Source organism: Chelonia mydas, chromosome 4 (assembly GCF_015237465.2).
Source record: "Chelonia mydas isolate rCheMyd1 chromosome 4, rCheMyd1.pri.v2, whole genome shotgun sequence".
Classification (NCBI taxonomy): Eukaryota; Metazoa; Chordata; order Testudines; family Cheloniidae; genus Chelonia; species Chelonia mydas.
The window spans coordinates 56,195,866-56,219,341 of NC_057852.1; the positions used below are offsets into that span (position 1 = coordinate 56,195,866).

At 39.7% G+C, this 23,476-nt stretch overlaps 1 protein-coding gene across 4 annotated transcripts in view; it reads right to left on the reverse strand.

Annotated features, from left to right (window-relative positions):
• TTC29 (tetratricopeptide repeat domain 29) overlaps window positions 1-23,476 on the reverse strand; it is a 214,823-nt gene that overhangs the window by 77,388 nt on the left and 113,959 nt on the right. For all 4 annotated transcript variants that reach the window (XM_037897363.2, XM_043545782.1, XM_043545784.1 and 1 more), the window contains 2 exons: window positions 13,057-13,148; window positions 5,694-5,817 (listed from right to left, as the gene is read on the reverse strand). In XM_037897363.2, coding sequence (XP_037753291.1) covers window positions 5,694-5,817; window positions 13,057-13,148 — 216 coding nt within the window. The remainder of the gene's footprint in view (window positions 1-5,693; window positions 5,818-13,056; window positions 13,149-23,476) is intronic.

The window sequence follows — 23,476 nt, forward strand, 5'->3', positions numbered from 1 at the left end:
TCAGCTCAGGAAAAAGAGCCAGGCATCCATATGAACATCTCAGTGAAGACATCTGCTCAATGTGCAGCAGCCTTAAAAATAAAATATAATATATTAATAAAACCAAACAAAATGTTAGGATGCATAAGGAATGAGATGGAAAAGAATACCCAATATATTATAATGTGAGATTATATAAATAAATGGTATGCCCTGGCTTGGAATACTGTGTTCAGTTCTATTTACTCCACCTCAAAAAAGATACAGCAGCAATAAATGAGGTTCAGAGATATATCATAAGAATGACTAGAGCCATGAAAAAACTACCCTACGAAGAGAGAGTAAAAAAAATTGAACTGCCTACACTAGACAGGAGATAAGATATGACATGATAAAAGCACACCAAACAACAAATTGTACAGAAAAGATATACTGGGAAGATTCTTTCCCATGATACAAAAAAGGGGCATTTGATATAACTGAAAGGCAGCAAATTCAAAACTAATTAAAGGAAATATTTTTTCACACAGTGAAGAGTTAGCCTGTGAAACTCATTGCCACAAGATATCATGGAGGCCAAGAGTTTAAGGTTTAAAAAAGAGACTGGACATTGATATGAGTAACAAGAATATCCAAATTACAATCGTAAATATTTTAAAAATAGATAAATGTTTTGGAAGGGATATAAAGGATCAAGTGTTAGGGCATAAGCCAAACTTTAACTAGTGGGGTTAGATTGAAACATTCCCTGCGGGCAAATTATCATATAACTGCCTATTACAGGCTTTTTGTGTTTTTGTCTGAAGCAGCTGAAACCGGCCACTGACCGAGAACACGTACTAGATAGACAACTGGTCTGACCCAGTATGGCAATTCCTATGTTCCTATTATTAGCAGCCATAGTGGATCAGTTTCCATTCCTCAAACCCCCATGGAATTCTGTAGCCCTTGATGGGTACATCCTTCCTGACACACAAGTCTTTTTCAGAGATGTCAGCTGCTTGACCCCTTTACTTTTAACTTGACTAAGTCCCTCCCTGAAGATTTCAATTCCCCTGTGCAATTGTGGAGTCTGATTAGATTGTTAGAGGTTTTGAGGGCTTCCTGGTGGGAAGGAGCTATGGGTAGGATGTGATTTTTTATGCACACAAAAACTCATGAGCATGGTCAGCACTGTAAAAAGGAAAAGTATATTTCTGATGTTAAATATGCAGCTTAATGGGATATGATTTAAAAACCACCAATCACTAGAAAAAATTCTTCAGTGACAGAAGTAGCAACCTGGCTTGCATATTGCAGCAGAGAGTTCTTTTCATTCAGATAGTCCCGCACTATTTTACAGTGGACAGTTCTTTCCTCAATTTTTGTTGAGACTAACTAGGATTTAGAACCATCAGAATTTGTTTAGTCTTGCAAAATCACTCCTATATTTATGCTAAGAGCTAATACTAGCCTAAGGCTAGTTAAACTACATTTATTTGATATATTCCAATAAAATAAAATCCTATTTCCTATCAAGTAGAAATATAATTTGCTATTAACGTTTCAAGTAGTATGATTTCTAAAACTAAATAGTAACAACAATAACTGTAACAAGAAAAGTGTGGGCCCCTTACTGAATGAGGGAGGCAACCTAGTGACAGAGGATGTGGAAAAAGCTAATGTACTCAATGCTTTTTTTGCCTCTGTCTTCACGAACAAGGTCATCTCCCAGACTGCTGCGCTGGGCGTCACAGCATGGGGAGTAGATGGCCAGCCCTCAGTGGAGAAAGAGGTGGTTAGGGACTATTTAGAAAAGCTGGACGTGCACAAGTCCATGGGGCCGGACGAGTTGCATCCGAGAGTGCTAAAGGAATTGGCGGCTGTGATTGCAGAGCCACTGGCCATTATCTTTGAAAACTCGTGGCGAACGGGGGAAGTCCCGGATGACTGGAAAAAGGCTAATGTAGTGCCAATCTTTAAAAAAGGGAAGAAGGAGGATCCTGGGAACTACAGGCCAGTCAGCCTCACCTCAGTCCCTGGAAAAATCATGGAGCAGGTCCTCAAAGAATCAATCCTGAAGCACTTACATGAGAGGAAAGTGATCAGGAACAGTCAGCATGGATTCACCAAGGGAAGGTCATGCCTGACTAATCTAATCGCCTTTTATGATGAGATTACTGGTTCTGTGGATGAAGGGAAAGCAGTGGATGTATTGTTTCTTGACTTTAGCAAAGCTTTTGACACGGTCTCCCACAGTATTCTTGTCAGCAAGTTAAGGAAGTATGGGCTGGATGAATGCACTATAAGGTGGGTAGAAAGCTGGCTAGATTGTCGGGCTCAACGGGTAGTGATCAATGGCTCCATGTCTAGTTGGCAGCCGGTGTCAAGTGGAGTGCCCCAGGGGTCAGTCCTGGGGCCGGTTTTGTTCAATATCTTCATAAATGATCTGGAGGATGGTGTGGATTGCACTCTCAGCAAATTTGCGGATGATACTAAACTGGGAGGAGTGGTAGATACGCTGGAGGGGAGGGATAGGATACAGAAGGACCTAGACAAATTGGAGGTTTGGGCCAAAAGAAATCTGATGAGGTTCAATAAGGATAAGTGCAGGGTCCTACACTTAGGATGGAAGAATCCAATGCACCGCTACAGACTAGGGACCGAATGGCTAGGTAGCAGTTCTGCGGAAAAGGACCTAGGGGTGACAGTGGACGAGAAGCTGGATATGAGTCAGCAGTGTGCCCTTGTTGCCAAGAAGGCCAATGGCATTTTGGGATGTATAAGTAGGGGCATAGCGAGCAGATCGAGGGACGTGATCGTTCCCCTCTATTCGACACTGGTGAGGCCTCATCTGGAGTACTGTGTCCAGTTTTGGGCCCCACACTACAAGAAGGATGTGGATAAATTGGAGAGAGTCCAGCGAAGGGCAACAAAAATGATTAGGGGTCTAGAGCACATGACTTATGAGGAGAGGCTGAGGGAGCTGGGATTGTTTAGTCTGCAGAAGAGAAGAATGAGGGGGGATTTGATAGCTGCTTTCAACTACCTGAAAGGGGGTTCCAAAGAGGATGGCTCTAGACTGTTCTCAATGGTAGCAGATGACAGAACGAGGAGTAATGGTCTCAAGTTGCAATGGGGGAGGTTTAGATTGGATATTAGGAAAAACTTTTTCACTAAGAGGGTGGTGAAACACTGGAATGCGTTACCTAGGGAGGTGGTAGAATCTCCTTCCTTAGAGGTTTTTAAGGTCAGGCTTGACAAAGCCCTGGCTGGGATGATTTAACTGGGACTTGGTCCTGCTTCGAGCAGGGGGTTGGAGTAGATGACCTTCTGGGGTCCCTTCCAACCCTGATATTCTATGATTCTATGATTCTATGAAAAGCAACACATCCCTTAAAAATGAACCAAATGAAGGAAAGAACTCTGCAGAGCAGATATATGCTTTTGCTTTAGTATTTTTAATTTCAGGAGACTTATACACGGTTTCAGAAAGACAATTTGAAAAGAGACGTCATTTAACATAATGCAATGAACTCTCACTATACATGTTTTTAGTTTTAAAGAAATATTGCCATATTTTTAAAGTAATTTATTTTACAAAAATCCCCAAGAATATTAAAAAGTCATCTTCTTTCTCTGTATTTCTTTCTTTTTGTGATATCATGATTCAGTGCTGAGACACCAATCAATTCTGAATTCTGATATCACAAACAGAACTTAAGAAGAACATGTATAGGAGAAGGCTAGTTCTTACAGAAGATCACTTTGAATGCAGTTGGTAATCAACAATGATGGCAGAAGAATGTAAATGGCAGTTAACCAGAGTCTGAGTTAAATATTTCGCAATACTTGCCTGAACTGTGGAGGGGAAATATTTAACCCTACTGTTGATATAAACCTATTTTATTCTGCCTTCCAAATCCACTAAACTACAATAAAGGTACATTTTAAATATATTTCTTAGATATCTTGCAAATTCTTTGGCTTTCAAGATCATTTTTATAAAAGCAGAGTCTTTTGAATTTGCATTAAGGAGCAAAGCTTTAAGTGAGAATATCGTAAAACTGAAGTCCCAGGTTAATTCAAAGATTACCGCATAGACTTTGTTTCATTGCTTAAGCAACACCACAGGACAGTAACCTTTGCACTGGGAATTCTGTATAAGATAAAACATAAAAGTAAGGAGTCATTTGGGGGTTGCAATTTCTAAGGTGGACATGCAGCCTGTAGAATAAATTAAAAGAACATTATTTAGGTCACCAAAACAAGCACTTGAAAGTTAGGAAATACCAGATTTATGGTTGCTGCATACCCATAGAGTTCCCCCACTTTTTCAGCAATATAGTAGCCTTAGCTCAGAAATGCTCTTAATAATTTAAAACTTCATTTTCAGTATTTATATAGAATTTATTCATGGTGAAAGTGCCTTTCCACCTTCTGCAACTAGCAGGGTTGAGCAAGATGGGTACAATTTTCTTTTATTACTTATTATTTCAACATGATTCCATGTATCATTTCAACTTCAAAAATGTTTTAAAAACAGTTGGTATAAAAATATTTTTTTTCTGAATACTTGTTTGAGTTTTATTTGTCCCTGTATGGGCAGCTGCACTGGCATGGAAAGAAAGGCAGCTAGTGCCTTCATTTGGGGTTTCACCAGAAGAGGACAGATTTCAGAGTGGTAGCCGTGTTAGTTAGCAAAAACAATGAGGCATCCTTGTGGCACCTTAGAGACTAACAAGTTTATTTGGGCATAAGCTTTCGCGGGTTAAAACCCACTTCATCAGATGCATGGAATGGAAAATACAGTAGGCAGGTATAAATAGACAGCACAACTCCCATCTTTTCATGTGCTGTGTATTTATACCTGCCTACTGTATTTCCTCTCCATGCATCTGATGAAGTGGGTTTTAGCCCACAAAAGCTTATGCCCAAATAAATTTGTTAGTCTCTAAGGTGCCACAAGGACTCCAGAGAAGGACAGTTTTAAGTAACAGGCCTAGTTCAAAAAGAAGCTGTCTGGGAGATGTTAAATCAGCATATTTCATGGTTACCCCAATCTTGCCTTGTCCAGCATTGTCTATTTTTTGGGTTGCACAGACCAAATCAAAGCCATCAAGTAGAATGGGTATGAGTGTACGTGAGCACGTGTGTGTGGAAAAAGATTTTGCGTTACTGATACACTCCCCCGGAGGACTTTCTCATTCAGGAAGTCACTTCCTGAATTATGCTGGCAGAGCACACATAGCAAATTAGGCTAAAAGGTTTAAATCTCCACCAGTGTAGTAGGTTAGAATTATTTGTCCATTTGTTAATTTTCAAAGAGCAGTAGTTATACTGTACAGTAGTATACTATAAGATATTTATTTGTGATTTAATTGTTAATTTGCATAGATGTGCCCAAGCTGCATATCTGGATCCAGACTATTGTCAGAATTGAAATATAGGGGTGGTTTGGATTTGGGGTTTTGGTTTGACTCATTATAGAATTGCATCCTTATTGTGAAATTTGGATCTGGGTTTAGGAACACATTTTAACGTTACCCAAAAGTGTTCAGATTTAGCGTTCCAGTTCACAACCATACCTAGTCATTTGGCAATATAGGAGAAATTCCTATATGAATCAATACATTCGTCAGATTTCTGATGGGACAGTCTCTCATACAAGAACACAGATTTTGATCCTGAATTACAATCAACTCTAGGGCATCATCATTATAACTAATACTTACTCTTTCATTGTAAATATCTCCAAGGGATATGCATGCATCCACTAAACTTCGGCTTAGCTGAGCACTCTCGGCAACCATCACAAACTTTTCCAAGTACTCAATAGCTTCAGTCACTTTTCCCTGACTAAAACAAATGACAAAGGTTGCAATTACATTTTTATTGAGGTTGTTTCTTCATACACTGCAATAGACTATAGTTGAGAATCTGTCATTGTGAGAATCTCAGCAGCCTTATTTTGAAGTAGTCTAGAAACTGTATTTACTAACTTGCTTTCGGGTGAAATTTGGAACGCAATTCTGTCCTCATATGCACATCTGCTACTCTATGGAAGTCTGTAGGGCAGTGATATTCAGACTGAGACTTGCGAGCTGTAAGTGGCTCTTTACTTCGTCTCCTGCAGCTCTTTACAGCACATGATATTAACACACTGTGTGATTTAATTATTAACCAATCTAAGTTGTTAGTCAATCAGGATGTTTTTACTATGTTATTAACCAATTGTAGCTGACAAGGGGCAGAATTAGGTCCTCTGTACACAAAAAGAAAAAAATACTTTTCCTAAATTGCCAGTATATTGTTGCATTATTTTTAGTACCAAGAATGAAAAAAATAGGTAGGCTATTATTTACAATGCTTTTCTGAGTTTCCAGTACTCTAAAATGATGTTTTATTTAATCAGCATCTGGTCACACATTTTTGTAGATAGGTCAGACCTTGCCTAATGACCAAATTGAGAGAACATGCCGAGGGAGAGGACTAAGCATATTAGTTTGTCAGTGAGAAACTTGCTTTTATATTTTTCTGCCCCCATCACTCATCGATGCCACTTTTTGCTTTAGAATCCTTTCCCTTCTTGTACAGCAGCTGCAATATAATGACACTAACATTGCAGACCATAGAACTGGTAGCCTCCTTCAGGATGTAATGCTGCTGTTTGGCTGCACAGACTACGGGTTGCTACAGTCATACAGGCTACCCTATAAACTGTGGATTGCAGGTGTCACCTCCAATTCCCACTGAGACTCAGGCTACTTGAGGTTACTTCCAATCTAGGATGAAAATTGGCTAATGACTTTGATAATAATATTTGCACATATCATTTTTAATAAAGCTGGCTATGTTAACAATATAGTATCTCTGCCCTCTAGGCCAGATGCTCGAGTTTGCTTGTGAGTGAAGCACTGCACTCTTTTTCTCTTTAAGGCGGAGTGTCACTGCAGCTGACCTCAATATAAGCCATGAACTTGAGTCTCTAATGTAGTAGTGCAGCACGCTATATGTCAACTCACCAAGCCAGCCAAATAACATCCAGTCCTAATTTAGAATCTCACAAATTTAAGTTCCTGTAAGTGATGAAAAATAGTGATATATTTTCATACTATTTTAAAACATCTTTAAATTATATTCCTGCGACAAATGACTGACTGAGGCTTATTTAAGCTAATCCTTTTAATATAAACCATATTAGGGATATGTGTTTCCAGAATTTGATGGTGCTATGTCTGCTATGGTTCCTTAATTGGCTTATGCAAAACAGAGTAATCAGAACAGTGAAGTTTCTGCCACTGAACAGGAAAAAACAGTGAAGCTTTGATGAAAATCTTTAATATTGCTGTGACCACTTCTAGATAAGTGGAGTCAGCTGCACTATTGCAATCGGCTGCCAAAACATCCAGAATTTAACAGGGTGCTTAAAATGTTAAAGTGTTATGTTACAGTAAAGAACGTATTTTTAAATGAATAGAATTCTATTTATCAAAATTATGAAATGAACATATTTAAACAGCACTAGAATATGAAATGTACTGAACTGTAAACATTTGTCCAATGTCAAAAGGTTTCTGAATTTTAGAATTAGAAACATATTTGGAAACCTACCTTTCTTCCAAAGGGGAGAAAATCAAACATTTCCACACAGAAGCGTGGCACATGATTTATATAAGTTAAAGGACAAGGTTAAAGTGTTAGACAAATATTAATTCCAGTTTTTCTAGTTTTCTATATGCAGTGCACAGGTGCAACTTGAACAGCATATTATATGGTATAATCATTAAATCCATTCAACCAGACCTTAGAGAGTTAAAAACATATATTCTGAGGAAAAGAACTCCTCGGTCCAAAGGATGAGAATGAAACATTGCAGAATATTTGTGTATCAAGGTGATTCCAGTTTCCAACTGGGAAAACAGGACTGTTAACACCCACATCCCCTGACAACTGTCCAATTATGTATATCACACTTGGCCTACTGTTTGCAGTAGAAGTAATCAATAAAGGATGTGGTTGAGTGAACATAGATTTTGGTTGAACCAATGCATGAAAACTTAATCATTTACTCAGAGTGGAGAAATCAAATAGAACAGAGATGAAACAGCCACTAAGGGGTTTGTTGAATGTGCCACCAAGTTTGTGGGCTAGCGACTGAAAGTAATAAGGCAAATGGAATCAGTGACAGGAGAAAATGTAAAAAAGGTTTTCTTAATCTCATGAATTAATAGAAACGTTTCGATGTATTTTTGGTCATTTTTGGATATTTCATATCAAAGACCTTATGTTCCATTTATAGAAAATATAAACATTACTAGGGCATATAATTTCTCTCAGGCAAAAGGAAATTAATTTGATTAATAACAAAAAGGTAATTCTCACAGTTAGAGCTTTATTTATGCCAACTACCAAAGAGCTCTGCTACTAGATGGTAGAATAGTCTTCCAAAAGAAGTTATGGAAGCCTATAGCTTGAGACATTTAAAACTAGTCCAGACAAATCACTAAAATATATTCTGTCAGAAACAACCCTGCACTGGACAGTAGGATGCACCTAATAATGTTATAAATAGGTCTTATTCACCTCAATCATCTATAATTTTATGGTTCTTTCAAAAATGCATATTTTTCAAAATTTCTACATGCTTTGTATAACTATACACATTCTGCTTCCTAAGATATTACCCTCCTATACTTGTGAGATATTCAGCTTTTTTACAGCACTGGCATTCATGACTCCATAGGGCAGTTAAGATTGCTTCAGTAAAAGGCATTACATACCTGTAGTAACTCTTGTTTTCTCGATTCAGGCTAAATGAGCCAATGAAATTTTCTCTGCAAGTGTTAGGCATTATGGAGGCCTGAACCTTTTGTGATGTTGCTCAAGCAAGTCATGCAAGGATGACTGAATCTGATGCACAAACCCAGTGTCCACAACAAGTCACTCGTTACTACAGAGGACACTGTCAGAGGTTATCTTGAAGGTGATGCCCTTATACCAGACTGCTCCTCAAATAATGATAGGCTTAGAAACCTCCAATCAGGCTTCAGTAGCATGGTTAGGATCTTCAAGACTCCATATAAAACTGCAAAATTTACAGGACCACAGGCTGGTTCTCAAGGCTTTTCCAGTCTTCTGGGATCTTTCCTGTCATCCATGACTTTGTAAATATTATTGCCAGTCACTCAGATTTCTTCTGCTAATTCCTTCAGTACGCTCGGGTGAATAGCATCCAGCCCTGTTGATTTGAATTCATTCAAATTGGTCAGAAGATCTCTGACGTGTTCTTTACTTATCCCATATTTACTGCATTCCTTCCCTTAACTTCATTAGTTGTCTGGTCACCTCTTATTTTTTTGTGAGAAGACTGAAGCAAAGCAGGCATTGAGCAGCTCTGCCTTCCTATCATCTTTCATTACCAGCTCACCTTCTCCATTCAGCAGTGGACCCACACCGTCCTTGATCGTTCTTTTTTTCTGACATATTTGAAGAACTCCTTCTTGTTGTCCCTAACATTTCTTGTCAGCTGTAACTCATTCTTTGCCTTGGGCTTTCCTGATTTTGTCCCTACACACTCACACTATTCCCATATATACTTCCTAGCTGACATGCCCTTCCTTCCATTTCCTGTATGTAGCTCTTTTGGTTTTTAGATAGTTAGAAGCTCCTTGTGCAGCCACATTGGCCTCCTGTGGCTCTTCTTATCTTTTCTCTGCATCAGAATAGCTTGATGTTGACTTTGACTCTTTTTCTTCTTAATTGGTCTTTCCATGGGACCTTGCCTACTATTTTTCTGAGTCGGTAGAAATCTGCCTTTCTGAAGGTTGTGAATCATGATGGGAAGTCATTCAAACCTTCACTGGTTCATCCAGTATTTTCCCAGTGGGGTCATCCAGACACAAGTCAGAACAATAAGCACCCAAAGTTCTGTGTGAGAGTGAACGGGGACATACAATGTGTATCACATGCCCTTTTTCACACTGGGGAAAGCACTCCTTTACACCTGTCTTTCATTTCCCCTCATCCTCGCAATATTGAGGAAGATTCAACAAAACAGATCCAGAGTGATCTTAGTCATGATCATCTGGGCTGGGCAAAACTGGTTCTTGGAACTTTTGGCTCTCATTTACTCTTCACCCAGTCATGATACCTCGTCTGAGCAGAATAGGGTAATTCTCTCAAATCTTAAGTCACTTCTACTGACAGTATGGGTGCTAGATTTCTAAGGTCAAGTAGACTTACACTTGTCGAAAGAGATCAAGGCTGTTCTGTTAGCGTCCAGAAGCCATCCACTAGGAGGTGTTATATGGCCAAATGGAACCAATTTAAAATGTTGACTTAAGAAAAAGACCTGGACCCACTTTCATGGCCAGTTTCAGTTATTTTAGAATTTCTCTAGTTTCTGATGGTATTAAGAGTGTCCTTAGCTTCCACTAACATCTACTTAGCTGTTATATCTGCCTATATCATGGAATGTAACCATCCCCTCTTAGAATACTTATTAAAGGGATGTTACAGACTTGTACCTTCCCATTTGGGATTCTGCTGATCCTTGGCACTTGTGGCACTACCCAATCTCATAGAAGGGCCCTTTAAGTTTATGGGATCCAGTGGTCTGTACCATCTCTTGCTGAAGTTCTCATTCCTCATGGCCATTAAATCAGCCAGAGGGGCTTGGAATTGCAGGGCCTGATGACCTGTCCACCTTATACTACATTTCACGAAGATAATGGGATATGCAGGCTTTGCCCAAAAATTCTTCAAAAACAGTATTAGAGTTTCACCTCAGTCTATATCAATGTCTGTATTTTCCCCAGAATCCCCATAGCCATGCTGGAAAAAAGAGGGTACATACCACGAATTATAAAAGAGCTTTTAGTTACTACTTAGACAGAACAAAGTTGTTTAGAAAGTCAGAGTACTTGTGGACTTTGGAGAAAAATTTACCAGTGAAGACATCTCAGCTCTAAAGCTGTTTAAGTGGATAAAACCATGCATCCGGTCATGTTATAACCTACCTGATGTTTGTGTACCAAACATCTTGGGACACACTCAGCTAGGGAGGTAGCAGCATCAGTGGCAAGAATCCACAATGTGCCATTATCTAAAATCTTGAAATTCTGTTCACACTTTCATGAGTCACTAGCCTCTCAACACTGCATCAAGAACTGATGCTGGTTTCAGGAGGGCAATGTCTCAGTCACTGTTCAGTTAGCAGGACTTCTCAGTTAACCTTTGGGAGTCAGTGCTAGCTGGTCTCCTACAATGGAGCTCTGTGGAGACAATGGGTAAAATTTACAAAAGCACCTAAAAGACTGAAAAGTCTAAGTCTCACTGACTTTCAGTGAGACTAAGGGCAGGTCTACACTTAAAATGCTGCAGCGGTGTAGCCACACTGGTGCAGCTGTGACCTGTTATGCTTCAGTGAGGATGCTGCTACACCAATGGGAGAGCTTCTCCCATCAGCGTAAATAATCCTCCTCTGCAAGAAGTGGTAGCTATTTCGATGGGAGAAGCCCTCCTGTTGACATAGCGCTGTCTACACCGAGGGTTAGGTTGGTATAACTGTGTTGCTCAGGGGTATGGATTTTTCACACCCCTGAGCAACGCAGTTATACCGATGTAAGTTTATAGTGTAGACCTGACCTTAGGCTAAGTGCTTAAGTCACTTTTGAAAATGAGACCTAAGGGCTTAAATTTCTTAGTTGATTTAATTTCTTTTTAAACCAGGCATCACTAAAAAGATAAAGGAGTTACTTAATAGTAACTCTGTTCTCCAAGTGTATTGCTTCCACAGAGCCACAGGATGATACTCTCTCCTCCCCTCTGCCTCAGAGCCCAGCTCTAAAGAGAAAAGGGGTACTTGTGGCACCTTAGAGACTAACCAATTTATTTGAGCCTAAGCTTTCGTGAGCTAAGTGAGCTGTAGCTCACAAAAACTTATGCTCAAATAAATTGGTTAGTCTCTAAGGTGCCACAAGTACTCCTTTTCTTTTTGCGAATACAGACTAACATGGCTGTTACTCTGAAACCAGCTCTAAAGAGAGTCTTTGGAGGTAAAGGGACTGCTAGAGGTAAGTCTGGCTGATGTAAGTCAGGCAGCAAGTTTTCCCCTGCTCAAAGCAGATTTAGATGGCACAGTAGTAAAGGAACCAGTTGTCAGTCCGATCCAGATCTCCCATTGTTGCTGGCAATGGTGGTGCTGCACTGGTGATAGAGAAATAATGGGGGATTTTATGAAAGTGCTCATTGTATACAAAGCTGAGACCTTTTGATGGCACCCAGGATGAGAAAGGAAATGTAAGTTGTGTCTGTCTGGTCAGCCCTCTCTCTCCGTCCCTGCCCTGTACAAGTGCTCTCTTTCCCATAAAGGCTGATTTGTGCAGATATTGCTGGAGTCTTGAAATAGTATGTGTACATCATATATCCTGCAATACCTATGCACAACAGAATAAGTCAAGGACAATCCATAAACTTTAACTTTGAATTTCCTTGATTTTATTGATCATATGTTAATTGCATTATATTATTTTGTATCCGTGATTTTTGTAAAAGTTCTAATTTCAAATTAATCCATCTGGCAAAGGCTTTTAAGGCTCAAAATGCTGGACTGAAACAACAGAGAAGAATTATATTTGCAACAAATTGTTTACCCAGACGTGCTCAAAACACAAATGTCTCGATGGAAAAAGTGAGGTAGAACAATAAATGGAAACTTCTATTAAGAAGAGTTCTTGAAAGGTCACACTGAGGCACACTTACTGGAGCATACTATACTTTTCTAGGCTTTCTGCTTTCTAACCTGTAAAATATGACTGGATTTCTATCTTTCAGCAAGGCCTTTACCTAACTTTTTGAAAATATAAAAACAAAACAAACAAACAAACAAAAAAGACAAGAAAAGCTTTGATCATGCACTTTTAAAAAACTGTTCTGGTTTAAAATAACTTACGATGAAAGGGTCACTTACTGGAAGAAGGGCACTGCTTAAAATTTAAGCAGTCAGTAATGGGAAGCGACAGACCTCTAACAATTTAAGTCTTTCACAGTTGAATGAATTTGCACTGACAGCAAGACAAGGATGTGCTAACCTACCTTACCAGGACCTTGGCTATAGCTTGATATGCTCTACCTACGCCAACAAGATCACACAGTTCTGTGGAGATTTCTTTGTAGGTGTTCAGATTCTGTGAGGCAGGAAAAAACAAACAATAAAAACATAACATCAAACACTACTGCTTTTGATTTAGAATCAATTTGTCCATACAAGGAGTTAACATGCCATTTTTATTATCTACAGAGTGCTACTTTTTAATCACTATTTCATTTTTGTATATGTAATAATTACAAGTAATAAACATAAGGATGTCCAATTTCCTTAAATCACTCTTAGCACTGCAGAAAACCAAACAAATGTGATTTACAAAAGAATTTGCTTAGCTATAATTTAATAGATTTTAGGAGCTGTGCATATTTTTAAAGAAATCTGTGAGTCAATATTTTAAGAGCATTCTGCGTTCATATGTGATATATTTTGAGATGATACACTGAAATGCACATTTTCTTTCTTTAAAACACTAATTTTGAGAACTCTGCTCTTGGTACAGTTCTGAGGCATAAAGGAAATTGAATAAATTGTAGTTTGTATATTTAAGCTAGGGTTAATCAAAAAAGATCATTTCATTACATGCACTACTAATTATTCCAGCACACAAGCAATTTGTTAATACTTGTTTGGAATGTACTCCATTAACGTGACCTCTTCTATAATCAAAGGATTACAGCTGCCACCAAGAAACATATGATCTTAATTTAATTTAACACTGACATCATCTGTATTGCATAATTTCCCTTTTTCATCCATTTTTTTCCAATGGGGATGAGGAAGGAAGGCATATAAAATGAAATCCCATTCTTTCCTCCCTTCCTCTTTGTTCCTTGACCCAACCTATTACACACATGAGGACACAGGAAATCTCCAAAGACTATCTATAGAAATCCTTTTTGCACATTTCCAAGAAAGGATTAGTGAATGTCATTTACCAGACTGAAGGGGGATGGGAGGTGTAAAGGGACATATGACAGCACCTTACCTACCCCATGATGCCTGTCTAGGGCAGTTCATGTTGTGGGAAAAGAAAGGGCACTTTGTATTAAGAGCTCATCTCTCTTCATCTGGTAAAGTAGAGGGTTCAAAGAAGAACATCTGTGTGCCAAACATCAGTGAGCATGGATTTCAGCACTCCTACTGCTGCTTCTACTACTCAGAGATTTCTTGTTGTCTACTGTGCAGGTCTGGTATAGGCTTGGGTAGGGTATTTGATCCAACCCTCAGTGGATTCTCATTCTATTTTTGAGTCATCTAAACTATGTCTGCACTGGAAAGCAACATTTGCCAGTGTGTATTCTGCACTATTTCCTCTTCACTACCTCATCAACAGAGTTTCATTCTTCATATTCAGCAGTATTACTTCCTGTGTTTTGAAGGGCATTGTGAATTGAAGTAAATGAGATGTCAAAAAGAGAACAGATGACACTGGTCATAAGACTCATAGCACCAGCTTGGAACTCTCTCTTGACTGAATACTTGCTCAAATTAAAGTCTTCAATGGTGCAGAATTAAAGAATTTTGGGGTCCTGTGCACTACGGCAATTGGGGAGTCTCCCACCTTCCCTGCCCCTTGTGGAATGGGAGGCCCTGGTGAGCTGTTCAGTCTGAGCGCACCCCACATTCATCCCTCAAAAGCTCCTGTCCCGTGGGGCCGTCCTGGCTCCCTGCTCCAGCCTGTTGGCTCTCAACACAATGTGCAAGCAGGGGACCTCCTCAAATTATGCCCCACCCCACCCTGCCTCCTTCCATAGATTGTGGTTTTGGAGGTGGGGGAGAGAGGTTTCCCCCGTGGTCCTGGGGCCCCCTGAGACGGGGGCTCTGTGCAAATGCATTGCATGTACATTGGTTAATCCAGGCCTGGACTTCAAGGCCTCAATAAGTCTTTCTAAGATTCCAGCTTAAGGCACAGTCATGGATAGTATTAAAATCTCCTTACAGCACCAATGTCCAAGATTTAAAGAAATAGTTCGCAATTTTACAATTAACTCAGAGGGAATACAATTCCCCTTGCAATATTTGTGTACACATCAGACATTCTGCCATGTCCATATGGGGATGTTTCCAAAGGCATTCCATACTGGGCTGATATCACTCCTTGTTTAAGCAGGGCCTCGTGAGGCCAAAATCTGTCAGGGAAGATTGCTTAGGTGTGAGGAGGCTGCCACTTTCATTCTAACCAAGGGGTTCAACAGCCAGAAAAGTAGGTAGAATTGGCCAGGGAAGAGGCTTGGACAGAATGCTGGGACAATTAACTGACTTAGTACTCCCTGCAGCTAGGTTCCAGGGTAACTCTCAAAAGAAAGTAAAGCTGCTCCCCGTAGGAAGAAATCCTTAGAGAAGGCAGAGGTGGTAACCTCACTTGCACTCCCCAGAGAATGGTTTTCCCACCTGGATTGCTGAAGCCATTGCTTGTACAAGGAGGTGCAAAGGCACTCATAATTCTCAAATGTCCCCCATTTGAGGGACGTTACTTATTTTGGTCCCAAAGTTACACAAATCTGGTATGCTGTCACATATATTGTTGAAAACTATTTAAATCTATCTGAAATAAAGACTTGTGCAACCAAGGTTACAAAAAGAGCTATTTACACTAAAGGAAAAAATCCTGTAGAATTTTAATTTTCCTGTCTGAATAAGATTTTTTGTGTCCCTCATTTTGGGTTAAGGTCCCACAGTGAGCCAGAGTCTCAGCTGGTGACATAGCTCCACTGAAGCTGATTGGTACCAGCTGAGGATCTGGCCCACTGTATCCCATATTTAGGACTTGGCAAGTTGAGAAGTATGCCTGGCCTACTCTCTTGTAACTCTTTCTCAGAACAGGATGCTTAGGAGATAGATATTTGTGTACACAATCCCAAATTGCACATAAAAGATCTGCAGAAAAATAAACCAAATAAATCATGAACATGAAGAGGGGAACAGACAAGATATACTGTATGTGTCCACCTTAGACTGTTTCCCCAACTTCAGCCACTGCAGATCTACCACATAATGAGGTGAATCCTCAAAGGAAAGGAGATGTGGAATTGTCTCTGTATGCTCTGTGTGCTCAGTGTTCACTCAAGCGGAATATGTGAATGGAGCCTGAGAGCCTCATCTATTGTCAAGGTTTCACTAACAGCTGCTGGGGAGGGAAAACATCAGGAGGTACTGTATACCTAAAGAGACAGATTAAGATATAGGCACTATAGACCTGTGCCAGAACCCCAGGTTCTGGAGTCATAAGATTATATCAAAATTGTAACTTTCATTTTAGAAAAAAGCATGTGGCCTTCATGGTTGTAAAGACAAGCTTGAAACCATAACTCAAGTGTTACCAATGCCAGAGTCTTCAGTTAGCCTGAAACAGCCAGCTCTGAGAAGATCCTCATGTATCTGACTACAGGGTGTTAACTCCAAGACCTACTTTTTTGGTGGGAGGGGTCCTGCCAACACCACCCAACAGAGTATTTCTGGCAAGAAAATATCATTACAGTAGTCCTGACCCATCCACCCAGATACACTCTGGCTGCTGGAGTAAATACTGGGGAATCTCTGTTGCCTCACCTAGAAAGTGAAGGAGTCCCCATGTGGCTGACCCATGCCACAGGACAGTCCATATCATGGTGTGCCTATAACACAGACTGCCTTAATCCAGCCCTTGTATACCTCTACAAGGGGACTGTTAGTTTAGTTAGGTGATAGTAAGTTAATAGCACAAGTAGGATGGGAGGGATGTTGATAAAGTGGTCTGGTGGTGCAAGGAGAACGTAGCTGGGTAGAGCCTGGTGGGATCGCACCAGTGAGGGGACCTGAGGCTGAATGTGGTGAGTACTGGGATGCCACTGACTCTTCAAGCAGAGGATGAGGGGGAAAGGGCTGAGCTGGGGTTGGGAAAGCTAGTTGGCTGCTGATAGTGGGCAATCGCGAGGAAGGGTCAAACGTTAGCAAAGGAGCTGGGGTAGGCATTTGGAGGAGGAAACAATGTTCTCATTGTCTTTAAATGTGTACACGTCTGCTCAGACCTAGAGAAATTCACACTATCCTTCCTTATACAAATTGATCTGTCACTTGGCAGTAGCTTATTTGTAGGAATCAGGACAAGGAAGTAATTCCGCTGCTAGCTACTGTTAGGATATAGATATTCAGGCCTGTCTGTAAAGGCCGATACTCTAAGAATTTAGGTGTATTCTTATCACTTAGCTAGTTATAGAGGTATAAAAGAAAGAATCAAAATCACTGTCTGCCAGTGTAAGGGCCTTCTCTTACTATGACAGTCTGAGGCCCTGTGCTTAGGCTAAGATCTTTGGCTAAGCAGCAGAGGCAGCCACAAGCTGGGAAGCGAATGGTCAGATCCTCACATTCCAAACTAGTCACATTGAAATAAGGTGCTATTGGGCTGTTAGGAATACAATCCTGTCCTCATAATGCCTATCGCCTCCAGAGAAAGGGAAGTGCCTAGAAGATGTAAAAGGAAACTTAGTTTGATAGCATCCTGTCTGGCAAGAACTCACTTATCAATAGCTGGGATGTGAAATCCTCATTTCTTTGTTGTTCTATCACTGTACTCCCCATTTCCCTATTGTTTGTCTGTATAATCTCTGTCTGGTTCTGTGATTGTTTCTGTCTGCAGTATAATTAATTTTGCTGGATGTAAACTAATTAAGGTGGTGGGATATAATTGGTTAAATAATCAAGTTACAATATGTTAGGATTGGTTAGTTAAATTTCAGTAAAATGATTGGTTAAGATATAGCTAAGCAGAACTCAAGTTTTACTATATAGTCTGCAGTCAATCAGGAAGTGTGTGTGTGTGGGGGGGGGGAAATGGGAACAGGGAATGGGGGTGGGGAAATTGGAATCATGTTTTGCTAAAGGGGGAAATGGGAACAGGGAATGGGGGTGGGGAAACTGGAATCATGTTTAGCTAAGGGCAGGAATGGGAACAGGGCCAAAGGTAAGGCTCTGTGGTGTCAGAGCTGGGAAGGGGGACACTAAGGAAGGAAACTGGAATCATGCTTGCTGGAAGTTCACCCCAATAAACATCAAATTGTTTGCACCTTTGGACTTCAGGTATTGTTGCTCTCTGTTCATGTGAGAAGAACCAGGGAAGTAAGTGGGTGAAGGAATAAGCCCCCTAACAGCTACACTCCTTCTTCTTGGCCAATCTGTGCTGAGGACATGGATGTCAGAAGAGGATGTTCAGTGGCTATGAAATCACAGCAGTCATGGAGGAGATAAGTCAATAGGGTTGGAAGGCCATACAGTAACTGTACATTTGTGTATATCTGCTGCAACGCTGAAATACCCACAGAATTTAGTCAACTACTACAAGTAAGTACAGCAAAGAAATGGATTTTACTTTATTTTTACTTGAGAGCATGAAATAAAAATGCATTTTATGATAAAATACTATGCCTTGCATACTACTCAGCATGACTTTTGGTAATTTCCTTTGCAATGAAAATGCAAGCATATTCTGTTTTCTCACATTTTGTGTTTATATATATATATAAATGATATAACAAACTGGACTAGACAGGATAATCTATACTGCTAATGTACATTACAGAGGTTTATTTGGTACCTGCATGAGTCTGATTGATGAATTTCCTGCTGACACATCAAAAGAGCAGAAGGTAGGGTTTATGAGGTTTAGAGTTATTGGAGGGGTTTAAAGTGGGTTTTAAAAAAATTGCTTTGTACAAGAGGTTCTGAGGAAGGCTGACTATTGAAATGCATGAACTTGATGTTGCTAGGTCCATTATAACATCTTTTCAAATAAAGGTTGATACTTTTGTACTTTTGGAATCTTGTGGAATGAGTTCATATTCTATGTGCAGTTGAACTGATTAAATTATTGTACAGTTCTCAAAATAAGAGGATATAGCTATTTCCACTTTGTTTTGAACCATCGAAAAAGAAAATATGAAGTAAAATTAATGGAAGAAAAATTATAATTGAAGCACTGATTTTGTCATATATCTCTTCTTAGCCTGTGCTGACCAAGTATATTGATGGCTTTATCTCAACCTCCTGCAACTATATGACTCAAAACATTAAGTGCTTTCTTTGAGCAAGAAAAGCAGCCTCATAAACAAATACATTTCCTTTCTCAACGTAGACCCCTCTTTTGCCCCCAGTGATATGGTGGACAAATCCCATACTGGATCAGGACAAGAAAGGGTTAGTAATCTGTCCTGCACATCAGGGCTAAAGTCAATGTGACCCACAACCCCTGCCAACAATGAGAGAACATTAGTGGGAGGAAATAAAAAAGACAGAGATTTTGGGTCTGAGACACAAAGGCTGTGCGAAGAGTAGCTCTTATCTAGGCACCATAGGAGCAGCCAAATCTGGAGAGAAAGCTTGGACTTGGCTTTAGCTTATCTTCTTATTAATATATTTGTTTGAAAGTCAAATTGCATGATGAGTTTTGATCCTACACAGTGCCTGTAAACTGTGTCTTACAACAGGTGGGGAAAGTTTCCCACTCATACCTATGTTTTCCATAAACTTGGAATTATCTTTGACCTTGATCTTTCCCTCCCCATATCATTTCCTCCACAACACTGCCTCAAGTGTCAAGCCTCAAGGCTAGGATTTTTTAAAACAGCAGACTGCAAGTGAGTATCAAACTCTTACCAGGATAATCACTGGACATAGACTTATGTAAAGACACAGGACAGGATGAATATTTGAGTGAACAGCATTTCTGTTTAGAAAGGCTGGTTCTGAGAACAACATCTCTCTCCCTGGGTCTTAGCAGGTTTGTGGCTGAAAGTCACTTTGGTGCAGAAAGCAAGGTCAGAAAGCAAGTCTATATACACTACATAAATCCTCAAAATAGGGCTGAAGTGGTCATCCTTTTGTCCTTTGCCAAATAAAAAGCTAGTTATGGCTGTACATTTGAGAGAGAGGGAGGCACATCATCATAGTGCATTTGAATCACCTTCTTTGTCTATCTTTAATTCTGAATCAACATGAAAGCTTGTAATTTATAAACAAGTTTCTTGCTTGATACTAAAGCACCAAATATAGTAAAACTGTTCAAACATCACACGCATCCCCTTATGCTTCAGAGAATAAACCATATCAATTTTATTCATTAAGTATTATATCACTAAAATATGCTCTCCTAAACTTACAAGTTGTAAGTACATGTAAGTTGAATGATTTTAGCCACTTGAATCCTGTTAACATCAATGACAACTGTATGGCTAAAACGCCGTATGATCCTTTGAACATTTAGGAGTTTATGTTTCAGGAACACTAGAGGAAGGTCTCCTCATCCCAATAACAGTCCATAATGATAGGCACTGTGGAATAGATCCATTGCTCAATTACTCTAATTTTACACAAGTGACCCCACTGATTTCAGTAGAGTCCCAACAATATAAAACATATACATTGCAACACTGGAGAATCTGTCATAATACCTCAATAGGTATACCTTGATGGTCCTTTCACAAGGAAATAGACAGTGTAGGGATATGATATTAGAAAGACCAAGGTACAAAACAAGATTAAACTAGATAGAGATATAAAGGGTAACAAGAAAACATTCCATAAATACATTAGACACAAGAGGAAGACCAAGGACAGGGAAGGTCCGTTACTCAATGCGGGGGGGAAATAATAACAGAAAATGTGGAAATGGCAGAAGTGCTAAATGACTTTTTTTTTCAGTTTTTACCAAAAAGTTTAGTAGCGACTGGATGTCTAACACAGTGAACACCAGGAAAATGAGTAGGATCTGAGGCTAAAATAGGGAAAGAACGAGTTAAAAATTAATTACACAAGTCAATCATCTTCAAGTCACCTGGGCCTGATGAAATACATCCTAGAATACTCAAGGCACTAACTGAGGAGATATCTGAGCCATTAGTGATTATCTTTGAAAAGTCATGGAAGATGCGTGAGATTCCAGAAGACTGGAAAGGGGCAAATATAGTGCCAATCTATAAAAAGGGGAATAAGGATAACCTGGGGAATTATAAACTAGTCAGCTCAATTTCAGTACCCGGAAGGATAATGGGGCATATAATTAAGCAATCAATTTGCAAACACCTAGAAGATAATAAGGTGATAAGTAACAGTCAGCATGGATTTGTCGAGAACAAATCGTGTCAAACCAACCTAATAGCTTTCTTTGACAGGGTCGCAAACCTTGTGGATGGGGGGAAGCGGTAGATGTGGTATATCTTGACTTTACTAAGGCTTTTGATACTGTCTCACATGATCTTCTCGTAAACAAACTAGGGAAATACAACCTAGATGAAGCTACTATAAGGTGGATGCATATCTGGTTTGTAAACCATTCCCAGAGACTAGTTATCAGTGATTCACAGTGAAGCTGGAAGAGCATATCAAGTGGGGTCCTGCAGGGACTGGTCCTGGGTCCAGTTCTGTTCAATATCTTCATCAATGATTTAGATAATGGCATAAAGGGTACACTTATAAAGCTTGCAGACGATACCAAGCTGGGAGGGGCTACAAGTACTTTGGAGGATGATCTGGAGAAATGGTTTGAAGTAAACAGGAGGAAATTCAGTAAGGACAAATGCAAAATACTCCACTTAGGAAGGAACAATCAATTGCACACATACAAAATGGGAAATGACTTCCTAGGAAGGAGTACTGCAGAAAGGGATCTGGTGGTCATAGTGGATCACAAGCTATATATGAGTCAACAGTGTAACACTATTGCAGAAAAAGCAAACATCATTCTGGGATGTATTAGAAGGAGCGTTGTAAGCAAGACACAAGAAGTAATTATTCTACTCTACTCTCTGCTGATATGGCCTCAACTACAATATTGTGTTCAGCTCTAGGCACCACATTTCAGGAAAGATGTGAACAAACTGGAGAAAGTCCAGAGGAGAGTGACAAAAATGATTAAAGGTCTAGAAAACATGAGCTATGAGGAAAGACTGAAAAAACTGGATTTGTTTAGTCTGGAGAAGAGAAGACTGTGAGGGGACATAACAGTTTTCAAGTACATAAAAGATTGCTACAAGGAGAAGGGAGAAAAATCGTTCTTGTTAACCTCTTGAGGATAGGACAAGAAGCAATGGGCTTAAATTGCAGAAAGGGAAGTTTTGGTCAGACATTAGGAAAAACTTCTAAACGGTCAGTGTAGTAAAGCACTGGAATAAATTGCCTAGGGAGATTATGGAATCTCCATCACTGGAGATTTTTAAGAGCAGGTTAGATAAACACCTGTCAGGGATGGACTAGAAGATAATACTTAGTCCTGTCTTGACTGCAGGGACTGGACTAGAAGACCTCTTGAGGTCCCTTCCAGTCCTATGATTCTATGATATGAACATATGGTGATAAACGACACAAAAGTGAGATTCTAAGGTGAGAATTTATGTTGGAAAAATGACTATCCATGTTAACAAAAGATTACTGCTGCTATCAATATTTTATCAATTTGCTCTTGCAAAAAAAAGTGACAGGAGGATACTAATTTCTACTACTGTACCTTTAAAAACACAAAATACAGTTCTGCTTCCAAACCTGCACTTTAAATTGTTGTCAAATTTTATTGGAAATACATTTATTTTGATTTCTGACAGTCTAACCCTGTTTAGCCATTTCACAGTCGGTGAGCTGTAAAGATGTTTCTGCCTCATTTACAGTTCTTGAGCATGATTTAGACAATCAACCGCAACATTAGTCAAAGAGATCACTAGCTAATGATTTCTGACAAGCGCTGCAGTAACAGGCTAAGGCCTAGACTGGGTAGCAGCATCTGAGGATATTTTACTGGAGCCAACAATAGGTGCTGGTAGATAGATAGATGATGCAATGTGCACTTAATGCCTCTTATGCACTTCCAGAAAAAGCACATAATTCTGACATGCCAGTAAACAGAATCTTTTTCTAGACATATTATGCAGTTAAAATAAAGACACTGGTGCTACATGGGCATTTTAATCTGCAATTCGGGAAGGGCACTACAAAAGATGTCAAAGAAATTTATATTTTGTTGATTTTTTTAAGGCAGCTCATCCTACTACTGTATTTAAAAACATTGGCTCAGAGCACAGGAAGGAAAATTTACCAAAGGATTCCATCCTGGAGTTTCCTTTAATTTCTTCTGTTTTGGGGTGGGGTTTGAACCCCATACAGAAGAAAAGGGAGCTGGTCTCTAAACCGTTTGGAGGTGACAGGATCTTCCAAAGGCAGTGTCACCAAAACAGAGGACCTATGCCTTCACATTGGCTTTGAGGCTTTCTGCTTCAACCACTCCTACAACCCCATTAAAGCAGAGGTTCCACACAACAGAAGGTCTCTCTAGGAAAATTACTGCAACCCAAAGCTGCATCAATTTTTTTTCCAGATTTCCAGAGGGTTGGGAGTGGTATGCGTCCTTCTGACCCTGGTTCGCTCCATTCTTATGCATGTATATCGGTT